The sequence below is a fragment of the Chenopodium quinoa genome, unplaced genomic scaffold (assembly GCF_001683475.1).
Source record: "Chenopodium quinoa cultivar QQ74 unplaced genomic scaffold, ASM168347v1, whole genome shotgun sequence".
Taxonomy (NCBI): Eukaryota; Viridiplantae; Streptophyta; class Magnoliopsida; order Caryophyllales; family Amaranthaceae; genus Chenopodium; species Chenopodium quinoa.
The window spans coordinates 3,120,052-3,138,115 of record NW_018745054.1 but is presented as its reverse complement, the minus strand read 5'-3'; the positions used below and the strand labels follow the sequence as shown (position 1 = coordinate 3,138,115).

Here is an 18,064-nt window from a genome sequence, read left to right as displayed (position 1 = left end):
TCAACCATTTGTTCTTGTATTATCTACTTTATCTAAAGCTTGAAACTTTACAACCTTAGTTGACAAAATTACAAAATGCTTGGAATTTGAGTAACTTTACATACCATATTACATTTATGTAAAAGTTACTATCACGAAATATTGCAGAAAGTTATTGATTTTTTTTTTCTTCTAAACTTGGAATTTCTAAGCTGAAAAAACACAAACACTATCACTTTATAAATGAATGGATAAATTTGTTGATTTATTTACCAAAATGCCATATTGATAATACACAAATTTGTTTATCCCAAGTATTAACAATTACTCCGTATATGCACTAGAGTATATCAGGACCAAAATAGAGGTTTTCTTCATAAACAGGGGCAGCAGATCACTCTTGGGACTGGGATTTCAGAGCTAAACTACTAGCGGAGGGGTACTCATGATGCTCAACAGGTTGTAACAGTAACAGTGGATGGGGCATGGAAACAGAGGAAGGGTAGGTTGGATTTGGCGGCGGTAGGATGGGTAGTAATGAAAGAGGATAGGTTGGTGAAAGAAAGTGGGAAAAGGGTTATTGGAGGCTCAGCGCTACACTGTGAATTATTGGCTACTAGAGAATGAATGGTGGAAGCCCTCAAACGGTACAATCAGGTTGAGATTAGAACGGACAACAAGCTAAGTGTCAAAGCCACTGAGAACCCAATGCAGGCGCCAAAAGAGTTGAGAAATCTAGTCATTGATATCCTTAGCCTCAGCTAACAATGTTCTTATTTCTGTTGTTGTTATGTTCCTTGGCCTGTCACACCTAGGCCCCATGACCTAGGCCTTGGAAAGGGGTGTAGGTTTTATGTTTTACTCTCTTTTGTTTCACTGCTGTCAAAAAAAAAAAAAAAAAAAATCTAACTGGGACTCTCTTTCTTTTTTTTTTTTTTCTCTCTCGACTTGCAAAAATTGAACAATCCCAAATTGACTTGTAGTTTGTTACCCTTTACCAACATCAGATTTTCGCCATGGCAGGAAGAGAAGTTCGGGAGTACACAAACCTTTCAGACCCAAAAGGTTTAATTTTTCTTCACCATTTCAATACCCAAAAGTTTCTTCTGCTTTTTTTTGATGATTGAATCGTAATTTTTTGTTGTTTTACAGATAAGAAATTTGGTAAAGGTAAAGATAAAATCGACGATGAAGATGTTACTTTCCAACGCATGGTTGCAAAGGTTAGCTGGTCGCATCTCCCCTTAATTGAATTCAATTTTGTTTGTTCATCTGTTAAATTGTTTGTTGGAAAGGGTTTTACGATTAATTCTTGGATGAAAAAAGGGTTTGATTGATTGTTTGTTTAAATTTGATGCTTTAATTTGTTGATGCCATTGTTAAATTAAATGCTTTTAATTAATATTCGTCCTTATTTCGGTTTAGTTTCAGAATTTCTTAGAAATTTTAGTGCAATAGCTTGTATAAAAGATAATGGAAATAACCCTCTTCATAATCCCCGTGTTTCACTGTTACGTCGATTCAATGTTAGTCTAGGATGTTGCTTTTCTAGTTCGAATTCCTTCCTTTAGTTTTTGTCTTTGTGAATTTGGTATAAATTTGAGATTAAGGGGTTGCCTGGATGTAAAGTAATTGTTAGGGGAGTAATGATTAGGGAGGAACTGTTGCTGCGATATTTATAATGGGCTATCGATTTTAGGGTAGGATGGTTAGCAAAGGTTAGTCCATAAGGGTGATGAGTGTTGGACCATCTGCTGTTATTTGCAAACACCTCGTCTTGCTGCCTGCAAGCTGCAACTACATTACCATAACACAAATTTTTAGGTAATCACCACAAAGTAAAAGTAAGAAAAAACAGAGATAATCACTGACATCAATTGACAAATCACAGGTTATATCACGAAAGACAATTATGGATTCATGAACTTTAGAAAACTGCAGATTAAATCACCAAAAACTGAATGAAAGGTGTTGAATAGGGAGATAGCTGACCTTGAGATTCGAATTCGCTTTGGGAAAATTACAAAGGAGGAACTTCAATACAAATCCGTGGAAGAGAATGGAGCAAATTTTTAAAGATTTAGCTTGTTTGAAGGAGGAGAGAGGGGGGTTTCAAAAAAAAAAAAAAAAGGAGGAGAGAGGGGAGAGAGCTTCAGTTAGCCACCATAGATGAAGTCGATGGGTTCAAAGATGGACCTAAATAAGTTCTCTCATTCTAGGTGTACGTACAGGCACGTAACAATTATCCCATGAAACATTATGGGCTATTCATGTGATCTAGGCAAGGCCTAAGTAAAATTTTTGAGAAAACCTTATAATACGAACCTTGTAATTTGAATGCCGCAGTTAATTTGAATAGAGAGAGTAATGGTTATTGGTACAGTAATAGATCTCTGCCCAAGCCATCATTCTTCAGAATGATATATTTCCAATGAGTCTGTAATTGAGCAGGAGTCATATGATCCAAAGGGATTTAGATTGAATCCTACCACCTAAAAATAAAACCACTAGGTGAAGCTGGCTACCATGTAAATGAATGATTCATCATTATCCTTCATTTCCATCCAGTGATTCATGGGGTGTTAGGTACCTTATGGAAATGGGGGCTACGAACCAACAATAGTTATGATTAGTATCTTGAGGAAACAATTTTAACCAAGTTGAGCGTTCTAAGGCATGGGAAACAAATTCTACTTTGTTCACAGGAAATTTATGTAGTAAAATGACTAAAATCCATTATGGTTTACTCGGAATGACATTTTCAAAAAAGTAAACAAACAGCGCATATTTATTAAGGTGTAATTACTGGAGGACTTATGCTATGGTTCTTATGAAACAAATAATGCTTATTTATTTAGTTGTTTTCTGCAAGGGTTATGGATGTATAGCTAGGAGAACTTAGGCTATGCTCTCCTCATCTTATCTATTAAAGTATTAATGAACTAAATTTATTTTTTTGCTTAACTTAGCTCAGCTTTTTAATTCAACATAACTTATTCTTGCTAAATAAGCTTGTTTGGGTTGATAAAAACTTAATGTTGCCAAAGTTTATTTAAGGCAAATAGAACCATAGCCACTAAAGTGGTTAATGGAACGATCATCAAAGATGTCATAGTTTTGTTATTCTGTTTCTAGAGCTCATTTGTAACACTACTGGAAGTCTTGATCAGAAAATTTGATCATGTGATGCAACTTGTCTTGGACATAGAAGAAATTATAGTAGCGGGTTTTTTTGAGATCCTTGATATTAACTTTTGGACCCCATATTGTAGGGTTTTATCTCGAAATATATGAAAGATCTCCCTCCTATCCATAGTTACCATGTATCTAGCTTTCATCCAATGCTATTTATGAGCGAATCACTTAGTACTCTGAAAAGTGTAGAAACTAGAAAGTATTGAAGTAAGAGGTTTACAATATTATCCCTACTATAAACATTTCATCCATGGCTAGTACAAAATAAAGAAGCACACATAAGTTAATGATCAACCGTAATTAGTTTGGTAGGTTAAAAATCATATAGTACTGTTGTGTTCTATGAAGTAATCATCTAATCTGTTTGGTCCTTTGTAGTTCTTTTTAAATTATAGAAATCCAATGTATTAGTTGGGTGAAAGTTTTTTTTTGTTCAATTTCTGATTTATGTTTCCTCTATGATGCCACTGGATACCTTCTGTTGAGTCAGTTCTTACTTAAGCTAGGGCCATGGTGATTGGTGACACTAGATCGCTAGTTGCGAGCTATATCTGAGAGATTGGTCTTTGCTTCCTTAGATCTATTGCTTTTGCTTTCTTCTTGGTACTTGAGAACTAAAGTCCATGTATTTAAAAAAATCATGGATGCCGTCATGATCACTTTGCTGCATAAACAGCTTTTGTTAATTTGTTGCATAAACAGCTTGTAATGAACAAATAGTATGTATCGGGGCTGACGCGGTGCGAATTACTTCAAGAATATCACATTAATTGGTTTTAGACTTGTTTACACTTTTTTAAGTTTAAGAATTATTATTTCAATGTAATGTTACCAAATTTATCATAATATGGGTTGGTACTTGGTAATATGTTTAGTGAACAAAAGTTACTTCAATATTCATGTTTATAAATTACATACTCTGTAATTTATAATTTTTAAAAATGGATATAATAGTAAAAATGGTTCTAGCTTGGTGAGTCACCATTATGTAAATGGACTATGTGGGTAGTAAGACGTGAATTCTGTCACGGTGTTATGTAACATGGTTTTGTGGAATAGAAAATCCAATATTTGTAACAGAACGACTGAGTTTTAATTCCATGATTCCAAACTCCGACTCTAGTATACTAGCTTCAATTTTTCTTAGTCATAGGTAATTTCCAAGTTAAAAAAATAATGTAATCTTGATTTCTGATATGGGTATTAAGTTGCAGCTTTAATGGAATATTTAAAGAAGAGAAGAGTGGGTCAGGGAGATGGGAACACCTTGAGGATATAGTAGATTTTATAAAGAGGGCTGCAACAGAGTTGGCTTTGAGGTTTTTTTTTTTTTTTTTTTTTTTTTTTTTTTTTTTTTTTTTTTTTTTTTTTTTTTCCTTTGGGGAGGTTTTGGATAAGTTTGTGGTGACTTAAAATGATCTTCTTTTGTGAGTGTGGATTGTCATGGATATTTTTTTGCTGTCAGCCTGTCACTAGAAACAGTGTTGATTGTCCTTATTGTTACTTAATTTGCTTTGCTTAGGTCTTACATAGATTACTTCAAAAAATTGGAAAAAAAAAAAAACAAAAAAAAACGAGATAAACTGTGCTACAACAGGGGTGAAAGCTGCCAGTTCTGGACTTTTTGTATAACATCCTAGTTTGTAAATTACATTTAGTACCTATCCACAGATATATTGTCATGGCAGAAGTTCCCGAAGATGTTATTTTTCTTTTCCTTTCCTCTGCAGTGATTAGGAATTGGAGGTATTGTGTATAAAGAGATTACTATGTTACATGGAGTTTGTATTATCCAAATTGATTTCTCGAGGACTTAATTTATATGTCTAGATTTTTCTGATAACATGCCCTGACAGGGATCCTGGCTTTTCTGTCCGGTTGGTTGACAAAGCAGATGCAAGAGGTTGCTGGAGAACGTGGAGGCTACCTTCATGGAAGAGGCGGTAATTTCCTTTTTTTTTTTTTTTTTTTTTTCCCCTTGCGTGCATCTCTCTACTTGTGCGTCTAGTATGTAAGAGAGTACAATATCTTACTTCGAGCCTCTGAAAGGATGGTACTTTTGTTGTTTTTTATTGTTAAAGGCTTATCATCTAAGTTTTGGTCAAGTTTTATCATGCAGCGTTGGATAGTGATGACCTTCTCTATCTAAAGGAGCAGATGGAAGCTGAGGAAGATGCTGAGCGCCTTTTACGTCGCACTGAGAAACGAGCATTTGCCGCTTTCAAGATATCCTTTTTGGTTTTCCTATAACAATTTCGCCACAAAAAAAAAAAAAAAAGTTTATTGAGTGAATTTAAATTTCTATTTGAAAAGGGACAAAATGTTGTCAGTAACTCACTATATTATTAAACCTGAACGGCTTAAAAAACACTTTATGATGCTTGGTTATGTTGTTGCCCTGAGTTCATTTAAAGCTTGGTTCGTGGAGGCGGATGCACAATCCGCATGGTGCATCCGCTCCAAAGTACAAAAAGGCGGAATGAACATGCAGGTATATACTAATGTACATGGGCATATAAAAGAACATAGTGTTCATTTATAATGTATATGGACATATACATAAAAGAACATAGTGTTCATTTATAATGTACATCAGATTTTTGTGCAACAATTTTGTATATTTTTTTTGTATAATAATATAATTATTTTTTTTTGTATAATGAAATAGATAAATAGTACTATAATTATTTTTTTTATCATACATTAATTACAAATCATTTCAATATATTTTTTTTTACCAAAAGTTCACTTTCTCTCTCCAAACAAAACTTCAAACCCATTTAAATTCCTCAAACCTCAAGCAAAATTTCAACAAATTCGAAATTTTGAGTTCAACATTGTTCAAGATGACAAATAAAAACAAAAGGTAAGACCAAATTTGACATTCATACTTGTTTATTTGACATTCATACTTGTTTATTTGACATTCATACTTGTTTATTTTGAGTTTGAGTGTTTGTTTTTTATAAATTTGATTGAAAATTGTAATATTTGATTTTATTGGGAATTATCTGCGATTTTGATGTTATTTTGTTGTTGCAATGAGAAATAAAATGAAGTTCTTGAAGAAGATCTTTCGATTAATCCATTTTTGAAGAAAAAAACAAGCAAATAAACAATTTTAAAAAAGTTGTAGATTCAAATAATGCAATGTACATTAAAATACAGTAAAATGTTCTTTTTTCATATACTTACATGATGCAAATAATACAATGTACATTAAACATGTAACCAACATTATAACATATATGTTCATTAGAATATAATACAATGTACATTATAATACAATAAAATGTACTTTTTTATATGCATACATGGTCATTTATACCAATTGTACATATACTATATGAATAATGTTCGTTAATATTATCATGTTCTTTACTAATATTATAAATGTTCTTTAGATTTACAAAAAAAACATATAAACTAGATGTTCTTTATAAAATAGCTATATGGTCTTTATAAAACAACTATATGTTCTTTACTAAACAACTAAATGTTCATTCCGCCATTTTTTAAAAAGAAAACCGGATCCGCTTCACAGAAAAAATTTCAGAGTTCATCTCCTATTTGTCATGCTTAGGTTTTTCTGTTTACCTGCCATCTTTGCATCTACAAGTTCTACAAGATTTTATTTTTTTTCGGGAAATTCTCTTTGGTGAACTCCAACTTTTTAATTTTCTAAGTGGTAAATACTTTCAAATTTATTATCAATGGTAAACCTAAATTATCGATTACCATTGATAAGTGTTATTTTAATAAAAGTCCTTAACTATAGTTAGTTTTTTATTTTTTTTAATAATAAAATTATTATAAAAAAATATTTTTTATAAAAAAAAAAGAAAACCAAACCCTCCCCCAGCAGCCCCTCCCTTGCCGGCACCCACCAGCCACCTCCCCACCACCACCAACGTCGGCGCCCACCAGCCACCTCTCCCCCACCTCCACCAACGCTGGCGCCCAACTCCACCTTCACCGATGCGCCGGCCATCCCCCACCTCCACATTTGCCCTTTCTCCCTATCTCAAAACCCCCACCACCTCTCATTTCCCTCACAACCACCAACACCATTGCTGCTACACAACCACCAAACACTATCCTATTGCTGCTGCGTAACCCATTGAACCCACCATCTATTTACCCTTCATCAATTCGTCAACCCACCATTTCAACCCCTGCGCACCTACCTCATAACCCATAATTGAGCGGCCAAATCGCAACAACAGCAGCAACCCCAACCTCTCACGCATTAGCCACCCGCACTACATCACAACCGTCCTCACTGATTCACACCCCTGCAGCCGCAATTGAAATCGGACTGCCGCAACAATCAACAAAGAAGCTCATCATTGCCGCCCATAATCACAACAATTGTAGATCAAAATCGCAAATTCAAATGATTCAGGCAAATTTTCCAGAAATTCCGATTAGAGGAAGCGAAGAAATGGGAACTTTGGTTGGGGTTTCAGGGAACAAATTGGGTGGTTATGGAGGAAGGGAGATGCGGCAGGGGGGATAATGGGTTCAGTGCGGCGCCGGGAAGGGGTGGATGTGCCGACGCGGGCAAGGGAGGGTCGCGAGGCTCGCTGGTGGCTAGATGAGGGGTTTGGGGTTTTTTTTTTTTTTTTTTTATACAAAGATAATTTTAAAATAAATATAAAAAAAAAAACTAACTAACTATGGTTAAATATCTAGTTAAAATTTATTATTAATGTTACTTAATATAAAAATTTAGGTTTACCATTGATAAGAAAATTTAAAAATGTTTACCACTTAGAAAATTAAAAAGTTGGAGTTCACCAAAGAGAATTTCCTATTTTTTTTTTTAAAAATAATTTTCTTTGTCTGGTCATTATTCCAAAGTTTTTGCAAGAGTTATATGAATATATGTTTCAAGTATGATATCTTTTGTCAGAACTCAGAAGCTGATTTTGATCATGCTCAATTGTAGTGTGGTTGTTCCATAGAATAGAATCTTCGTATGGGTTTATCCATGTAGATTTGTTTTTTTAGTTCTCAAAGTGTTTTTGTATTCTCATTGCTTGCTTTTGTGAACCAAAAAGGATGGTTGGCCAATGGTACGTCACTTGTAAATTTCTTATAGCCTTATGTAATTTGTTGAGACATTTTTTTCCTGCTTATTAGTTTCAATCCAGTTAAGAATTGTTTTAAGAAAACAATTCCCAACGTTAGGGCTATTTCTACTTGCTAGTTTGTTACTGAATTCGTTGATAGGCTTATAGTAGTTGGGATTGTTGGTGTCAATTTTTCTGGTGTAACAAAGATGTAGTCTTATTAATATTTTGTGGTAAAATTGTGAGTCTCATGAGAGGTGCTTAAAAAATTTAGTCGTTTGATCAACTTCACCGGATTCTCTTTCTAGTCTAATCATCTATTCATTTGCATAGTATAACTGTATTACTCTTAAGCTTAATATAAGATCTAACAGACAGATTTGGTAAATTATTCAAAAGGGTCAGCATGTTACTTTTTTACAAGTTTGATAATTTGATGATTTTATTTTTTAAAATATTTTTTTCTTGAAATATTGGTTGTTAGTTTCTTAGCATTTCTCTTGTTACAGTATTTGGAGCAACTACCATATATTAAATGCTATGAGAATAACTTGCAGTTTCAAAGTTGTAACAGTAGTCCTGTTCGCCTTCTGGCAAGGATGGCCTTTTTACACTTGTGTAGTAATGCTATCTGATATTTTGTAAGTAGATGAATGCTTGAATTACAGTTATTCTTAACTACTCATACAGAGCAGCGAATTTGGCAGATTCTACACCTGCACCTACTCCTTTGTCCCTTCGAGTCGAGCCCAAATCAAAGAGTGGAATAAGGTATATTATATCTCTAGCATCAAATCATGAACTTCTATCTTTCATGGACCATTTGCACTAAGTTGATGGATGAAAAGCAAGATAATGTTTTCAAATTATTATTTTCAAAACACACTTGGGAGTCATCATGATCTTATACCCATTGCTTCAACTGTCATTTTTAATTTATGCGTAAAGGTCTCTAAATCACTGCCTGCTTCATCTGAATAGCCTGTCTTAAATTAATTTAGAATGAGATTGATTTTAAACTCCTTGAGTCTATCCAATTTCTGATCACAAATGGACAATATTCACCTGATTTGACCCAGCCCATAAATTTGCACTTGTATGGTTATAACACATGAATATGATCTGATCATGAATCTGCCCAATCTGTAGCCAAACTGACTAAACCATTTGTTAGGCACCCTTACCTTGTTTATGGATGTAGGTGGTTGCTCACTCTTGTAAAACTGCAGAATGCACATACTAGATTTGGCTTATAATTCTGCAAGTGAAATTTAATTAGATAAAAAGTACTAGAGAAGCTAATTATTATATTCTTCTTGAGAAATACCCTGAATCTAATTTGTTTTCGCATTTAATTTGTAGGCAACAAGACCTGCTAAAGAAAGTAGTAGAGATAAAACCGAAGCGATCAAAGTTGTCAAGCCCATCTGAGGGTAATCAGTCAAATTCAGATATAAATGAGATTGCTACGCCAGAGCACAAGGTTGAGGAGTTAAGTGAAAAACAAAAGGATTCTCAGTTATTATCAAAGGAACAAGCCCCAAAAACAGCTGATGATACTGTGAAATCTTTACTAGGATTAGCATATGAAAGTTCTGATAGTGAAGATTGATTCTACTGTATCCGTCTTGGACATTATTAACCTGTAGTTAATTGGCCAGTATTCCAAGTTGAAAAAAATGTAAAAACAGTTTTCTCAACTTAGAAGTTTCTCCAATGTTCTGAATGTTTTGTATCTGATGTTATGAGTGTCAGTTATCTCTGACATATTAAAGCTTTGAAATCCAAGCTGCTGCTAGTTCTTTTTGCGTATGTTTTGTCATATTTGCTTGATCAAATTTCTTGAATGGTGCCATCTTCTCATAGATATCATTTGCATTTTGCCATCTTTGAATTTTATTGCCAGGTATTTTAGGATTGTTCGTAATCATTTCCTTCTTACACTCACCCTGCTCCCTTCTCTGGAAGCTTGAAAGGAAGATTGCAGGATCTCCTCACCCTTGGTGTGATCACTGTGACTTCCCAGATAGCTGAATGTGTAACTGTTTTTTTTTTTTTAATTTTTTTGAGCTGCTCTCTTTTATCTGTTTTACCAAGACTTCGTACATTAATCCCCTGTTTTGGTTTGTGATATCAGAAAAAGGACTTTGATTCAGAAGAATTGTTGATCCAAGGCAACATCTCTTAAGGACCTTGCCAACTGAGCTAACATTAGCTCAAATCTTTGGGTAAGGTTTATGATAATCATAGGCTCTTAGCTTGTGAAAAGCATTTACTTGAAGATGGTTGTGATTGTGAGCCTGTGAGGAGACCGAGGACACCATAAAAGATGAGATCTAATTTGATCGGTGTATCTTTGAATTTCCGTAGAATGAGTAGAAGAATTATTCATTCGTAGATTTAAAATACAATTATCTTTGCTGGATTCGGAACTCAAATTCATATAAAAATTCGATCCATAAAACATAAAAAAAAAAAAAAAAAAAAAAAAAAAAAAAAAAAAAAAAAAAACCTATCCCTAAACTCACTTTCTTTGCTTGTAACACTCAGAATAAACTTCATAAGATAAGGTAGTACGAGTATTTTCTGGGTTCTATACCTACATTTTTCCTTGTTTAGACAACCTTGTTTAACCATAATTGGTTAGTACACATACTGTACTCCTTACGTTTGATTAAGGGTGTTTAGAGAGAATATATAGACAATCATTGCATATACTGCTCCTTTCATTTTAGTATACTCATCCTATCTAATTTAGGCATAAAGATTCCTGGCTCATTTGGTAGGATTCCTAGCTCATTTGGTAGGCATCTTACCGGCACTTTGGGGTAGGGATTTTTTTATCCTACTCTATACTTTTAAGTATTTGACCCCTTAAAATACTAGACCAAAAAAACCGCGAGAGTGGAATTATGATTAGAAAAAAATAAAAAGAAAAAAAAATCAGAAGAGGTGTGGGGAGAGTGAACTAATGTGGTAATTATAAAGTAATATTCATTGTTACATAGAGGGCTTCAATAGTAATCACAAGGGATGTAGTATTAACTCACATTATTTGTTTTTGTGCATTTTATAATTCTCGGACAAATATTTTTGATACCATACTCATTTTATCTCACAATTATGTACATTTTTCGTTGAATTTTTTTACTTTAAATGTCGTTTTATTAAACTATATACACTTTTTACTTAAACTACTATTTTTTTACACCAGTCACCCATTTTTCAATCACTTTTCCCTCTCAGATCAATTCTTCTTTAAACAATGAAGTATTCAAAAAAATTATTTCCTTTTTCCATAATATCTAATACAATCAAATTTAACACACTTTAGCACTTAACTATAAAATTACATGTGATCTGAACGCAATCACGTACGTATACACATTTATTTTCTGTTTTACAGGGGTGGGAACTAAGCCAATTAAAATGGGCCCCATTTTATAAAAATTGAATAGAATTATTCTGGTTTTAGATAGAGATGAGATGATTTCATCGTAACTTTGATATCATCTGAGTTCATGCTAGCTAGAGTCAATCACAATATGAAATACGAACACATGCAATAATATTGTACGTGTCAAAATTATTGCATGCCTTAACCCAAGTGTCCATATTACTCCTCTCATAAATTTTGTCCAATTTCTACAACTATCGTCATCTGCCTTTCTCCATTTCTACTCATCAAATTATATTTCACTTGAGAAAGTAGTAATAGCAACAATATCGTTAAACTTGAGAAAGTTTTTTTAGGCCTTTTTATCTTGTCAAAAGTTGTGGTAAGAGATTGATAGGTTTGTTGTTGTTGTTGTTAGCTTGGTGTTTTGAAGGTGGATTAGCTGAAGTTGGGGTTGTAGAGAAGAAGGGAGAGTAGCTAGCATGGCACCGCCTCGAAGATACGCGTTCGGAAGGCCGGAAGAGGCCACACACCCTGATTCCATGAGAGCTACCTTGGCTGAATTCATCTCCACTTTAATCTTTGTCTTTGCTGGCGAGGGTTCTCAGCTCGCTCTCCGTATGTTTTTCTTTCTTGCATGCATGTTTTTCTAATTTTCTTGATATTGTAACGTTTTTGACTTTTATGTTTGCTAACTCACAACTCTTTGACTAACACAATCACATTGAAATTATTCTTCTTTGCAATTCAAAGCTCAAAACGGATCGATCATAAATCAATTATATTAGTATTGTTTAGTGCGTGTGATACTGATACCATCTTGTACAAATGATGAAACATTCACTTCGAATCCAACACTTCAACCAACTAAGAGCAACTACAATGGTTGACTAATTTATTTAATAGCTTGGCGCCTTGGCATGCCACATTAACTTCTTAATCTAGATAGATTCAAGCTATTTGTTGCTCCAATGGTTAAGCTAGTTGTAAACTAATTTATTTTTAAATTAATAATATTATTCTAATTAAAGAGGTTACGTTGTGGTGGGTGACTTTTACGCGACAGGGGTAACGGTTTTAGGTCTCTTTAATTAAAATGTGGTAAATATGTACTAGATGATAAAATTATTTTTTAAAAAAATCATCTATTTTCTTGTACATTTTGTAGATTCTAAGTTCCGTGTAACTAGAGCTGTCAAAAACCGACCCGAATCGTTGTGAACTATTCTGAAAAGGAATCGAACCGCTAAGAACCTGTTATTTTAAACCGTAAACCGACTCGACCCAATTTTTTAAAACCTGAAACTGAACCGATCCGAATGTTTGAGAACCGTTAATGCACCGTACCCGATATCAAGCCGAACTAATACAACCCGAAACCGACCAACAACCCGAACCGAGTACTTTTGAACCCGATAGCAACCCGACCCATTGTAAACCGAAACCGTTTAAATTCGACAAAAATCCCGATAAACCCAAATCGTTTACAACCTGTAACTGGTTAGGATTGAATTGTTTATAACCCGTAATAAGTTATGATCGAACAGTTTACAACTCGTAATCGGTCATAACCGAACCGTTTATAAATTTTTTTTTCTATTTTTTTGGATATATTTTATCAATAGTAAAACAAAAGGGTTTAATTTGAATTATAAAGTATTTATATTGAAAAGGTTTGGAATTTTGATGTCATTGAAACTCTTATGCTACAATATTATCGTCCTCTAATGAATAATGGCTTATGGAACACTATATTGTATTAAAAAAAATTAGAAATCTAACTCTAAATTTGTTATTATTATTTGATCCTTAAAATCATTATACAAAAAAAGACATAAAGTTAAACAACTAATTAATACTCAACTGGAATAACTAATTAAAGAATATTGAGGATATACTAGACGATATACGTTAACAAAACCCGTTTAAAACTTGCAAAAACTAGTTGTCAAACCGACTAAGTTCAACTCGAATCGATTACCACCCGAATCAATTACAACCCGACCTGATTAGGACCCGATATGTGTTGACCCAAAACCCGCTTTAAAATGACAAAACCCGTTTTTAAACCGACTGAATTTAACCCGAGCTGATTATGACCCGAACCAATTATAACCCAACCCGATTAGAATCCGATCCGTAAAGAAACTGTAATAAAAATAAACCAAACCGAACCAACCTGAAATTATCTAAAACCGAACCGAACTGACCCGTTAATAATTCCAACCCGTTAAAAACCGACCCATTACAAACCGAAAACCGAACCCAAAACTAAACCGAAATCCTGATTGACATCCCTACGTGCAACAAATTGTCAAAAAATTGTAACAACATGTAAACAAATAGATAAAAAAAATAATAAAAAATTAAAAAAGGTTCAATGTAACAATACTAACAAAAGCTACCTGGAGTACTATGAAATTCGCGGTCTTTCACTGTTGTTATCAGATTTTAGTTCGAAGAAAATCCGACTGCGCATAGCCAGATAGTTCATAGTAGTATAGTAAGAATTAGAGTTAATATAAGTAAATTGTGATTTCTAATTTTTATTGGTACGTTTAGATATTTGTGATGGTAATCAATAAATTATTGGACATTATTTATGTACTTTTGTAGGTTTGATTTTGATCTCTTTAATAGCTTTCTTTATTCTGTTAAATTGCAGGGAAGTTATATGGTGATGAGGCAACTACGGGAGCCTCATCGTTGATGGTGATAGCTTTGGCACATGCGTTTGGTTTGTTTGCTGCAGTCGCGGCAAGTTTGAATGTATCAGGAGGGCATGTAAATCCAGCAGTTACATTTGGCGCCCTTGTTGGTGGTAGAGTCTCGTTTCTTCGTGCTATCTTATATTGGGTAGCACAACTCTTGGGTGCAATTGTTGCTGCCCTACTTCTCAGGCTTGTTACTGATGGCATGGTGAGTTCTAGCTAATTGCTGATTGTGGTACAATACCCTTGCTCAAAATTAATTAAAAGATAAACACATTATTTGGTTTAAGTTTGTTCTCTTGTATTGATTTTTAGTGTCCCAGAATGAATGATTTTTAATGGTGAAATGTTATCCACATAAGGTATATTATGTAAGGGTGAAAGTAATTCGGATTAAAACCGAACCGAAAACCAAACCGAATTAGTAATTCGGTTTAGATTTTTTTTGAATTCGGATTGGATCGGATTGAAACAATTAAAAAATATGGATTACGGATTGGATTCGGTTTGGGGTTTTAAAAAACCGAAAACCGAATTACAAATCGAATTTCGACCTAATACTTTAAGCCCATTTTCTTTTTCAAATTGTCCAACCACTTTCCCCTTACATATATAAACTTAAAAAAAAAAAAACCTAATTCTCAATTCCCCTTTCTCAATATCTTACTCTCTCACAAAGAATGTAGTTAACAAGGAGTGGTTGTAGGAATTATCTAGGTGAAGTTCGAATTTTGGGTTTGAATGTTGCAAAAGAAGGGAACAAATTTTGGTTTGGATTGGATCCTAATTTTAAAAACCGAATTAATTCGGTTTGGATTGGAATGGATCGAATCTTAATTCGGTTTGGATTCGGATTGAGATTTCCGAAACAGAATTAATTCGGATTGGATATACCGCAAACCGAACTTTTACCCCTAATATTATGCTTAAAGGTGTCAATTATGGTAACTGAGCCAAGTTTGGTTTGGTCTAGTAAGGTCGGGTCTAGTTTGGGTTTGAGTCATGTAAAATCATTTTACCATATAAGTCTAAATCTAAATCCAGTTACTTTTGGGTCGGGTTGTATCAGGTCAGGTTGTGTTTATTTTTTTTACACCTCTAGCCGTATGTGCTACATAAACTAGTGACTCTAATATACATGTCACCGATACTTGACAAATGATGTAAGGCAAATATTTTCAACTTGTGATCAAAAGCCAAGAGGTACCTAAGTTTTCGATCTAACACATGTATCTTCTACTTTCTGTTAGTATTTGCATAATCAGGTAATGTTGTTCTAAAATCTGACTATCTGAGTGATCTCATTTTTGTAAATATGTTACAGAGACCAGTTGGGCTAGGAGTGGCATACGGTGAGGGTAATCTTCAAGCTTTAATTCTGGAAATAGTGATGACATTTGGTCTAGTATACACGGTGTATGCTACCGCCATTGATCCAAAGAGAGGCAGCTTAGGGACCATTGCGCCTTTAGCCATCGCATTGATTGTAGGAGCAAATATTCTAGTGGGTGGGCCATTTGACGGAGCATCAATGAACCCAGCAAGAGCATTTGGACCGGCCTTAATTGGATGGAGATGGAGGAATCACTGGATCTACTGGGTTGGTCCGTTGATCGGAGGTGGACTTGCCGGACTGATATATGAGTTTATTGTGATCCCTACTGAGCCTCCTCATGCTCACCAACCTTTGGCACCAGAAGATTACTAGTTTCGTCGTCATAAAAATGTAAACACTGCATAGTTCCTTTATGTTTGCTGGGGGTGTTTAATTTTGTAGTCTTATTTGAGTCGTCTTCTTTTGTTGTTGTGTGAATTCTCTTAAGCTTTGGACTTGTACTTAAGAGGCATATACTGTGGTATGTTGTCTGTAATAAAAGGTGTCATTGCGTTTATATTCAATGTTGACCTTAAATAATATGAATAGCTTCCTTCAGTTGTACTGTCGACTGTCGTCTCCTACAATTATATCGTGCTAGTAAAAATGAGAAATCTGGTTTAAGGCATCTAAGATTGGGCTGATCCTAATGGTTTATGACATCTAAGATTGGCGCTGCTCCTTATCGAGGATGGTGATAATGATGCCAGTTATTGTGTTGCTTCTTGTTGTCGCCAAATTTGTCAATTAGTCTGAACTGTTGACACATATGAATAACGGCAGGAAGAAGATAAGAAATTTTTGCATAATGTATAGATCAATATAGCTGTCTTTTCAAATAATGTATGACTCACATTATATGCAGCATATAGTTGTTGAACCATAAGTCTATAACGAGGAATTGCAACAGGGTGAGGCAACAAGCCAACGAAAGAGTTCCAGCAAAAACAGAGTTGCAAACTTACAGTACATTGAGCACTTGAACATATGTAGACTATTCTTGCTGTTTGGGTGCTTAACCCCATTTGGGTCCCCAAATGTCAAAATCCCATTTTAAAGTCCAAAACTTATGTTCAAGTCCAATGCTCTATCAGGCCATCATCCCAGCAAATTAGGCTGACACTCACGCTTTGTTTGGATAGCAAAGAAGGAAGGAAAAGAAGGGGAGGGAAACTGGAGGAAGGGAAGGGAAAAGAAAGGGAGGGGGAGGTGAGCCCCATTTTCCCTCCAAATCTTTCCAATTTTGGAGAGATTATGGTTATTATAGAGAGAGGGAAAATGGATCCCTATCTCTCCTTCCCCTTCCTTCCCCCAATCTTTTACCCAAACAAGAGATTTTGTCCCCCTCCATTTCTCTTCTCTTCCTTTTCTTCCATTTCTTCCTATCCAAACAAAGTGTAAGTAATAGCCGGTCCCATGACCAGCTAATTCTAGTTGATTCTTCATTTTGAAAAAATGTAACATTTTTTTTTGCTACAGAATGTTCATTCTTATAAAATTAAATGTTCACTTTTATTGTATAGGATGTTCATTCTTATAATGTTACTGTTCATTTTTTTTAAAAATTAATATAGATTTTTGTTTTTGCTTAGTTGTATAAAGTGTTCATCTTATTCAATTGAGGTTAGCTTTAGAAAGGTTAGACATTACCATTAAATATACTCGTGTTAGACATTAGCATTATTGAAAAACATTTGTTGATTATTTGTTATTAAATCATACTCCATTTATTTTTTTTATAAGCTGCAGTCAATTTTGCACATTTGCCGTGAGACTGATTTGACAATCAATATTTTAAATGAGATATTCATAAAAATTATGAAAAATTAATTTATAAAAGGAGATATTATCAACATATTATGATCATATTTATATAATACCTCTGATTTTTTTTAGTTGCAATTTTGGAATATTTTATATCTCACAAATAATACCCAAAAGTTGCAACTAAAAAAAATCGGAGGTTATATAATGGTAAAAAAAATTAAATCGATGATGATATATGAATAGGGGAAAATCTCAACTCTATCTTATAAAAAAGACGAAGGGAGTTATTTTAGCAAATTACAGGACATTCTTTCAGTACCCTAAATAATATTTTAACCTGACTTGTTTCAGTTCACTAGCTGATTAACCTAACCCGATTAGGACTTAACCAAAATAAACATACCTTATATGAATTGAACCTACTTTAACCTAACTTCTTTAAGATTCATCTAATATGAATTCGAATTCACTTTAACTCGTCTAAACTTGATTCCAACTCAACTTTTTTCAATTAGAACTAAAATGACTTGCATGGATTGCAACCTAGCCTAATTATGAATGGACC

The 18,064-nt window shown here is 34.0% G+C and overlaps 2 protein-coding genes across 3 annotated transcripts; both read left to right on the top strand.

Moving 5' to 3' along the window:
* Positions 1 to 875: 875 nt before the first annotated feature.
* Positions 876 to 10,061, top strand: LOC110709184. 2 transcript variants are annotated; one of them, XM_021887399.1, is made up of 6 exons: positions 876 to 1,044; positions 1,132 to 1,202; positions 5,069 to 5,117; positions 5,294 to 5,400; positions 8,938 to 9,020; positions 9,612 to 10,061. In XM_021887399.1, exons 1-6 carry the CDS (start codon positions 996 to 998, stop codon positions 9,859 to 9,861), a joined length of 609 nt encoding a protein of 202 aa, XP_021743091.1. In that variant the 5' UTR covers positions 876 to 995; the 3' UTR covers positions 9,862 to 10,061. The 2 variants fall into 2 exon arrangements, with proteins under 2 accessions (XP_021743091.1, XP_021743092.1); XM_021887400.1 differs by having other exon boundaries at positions 1,027 to 1,044; positions 5,031 to 5,117.
* A 1,817-nt stretch (positions 10,062 to 11,878) lies between these two features.
* LOC110709183 (probable aquaporin TIP3-2) lies at positions 11,879 to 16,296 on the top strand. Its single transcript, XM_021887398.1, has 3 exons — positions 11,879 to 12,264; positions 14,312 to 14,565; positions 15,682 to 16,296. Exons 1-3 carry the CDS (start codon positions 12,129 to 12,131, stop codon positions 16,063 to 16,065), a joined length of 774 nt encoding a protein of 257 aa, XP_021743090.1. The 5' UTR covers positions 11,879 to 12,128; the 3' UTR covers positions 16,066 to 16,296.
* Positions 16,297 to 18,064: the final 1,768 nt, after the last annotated feature.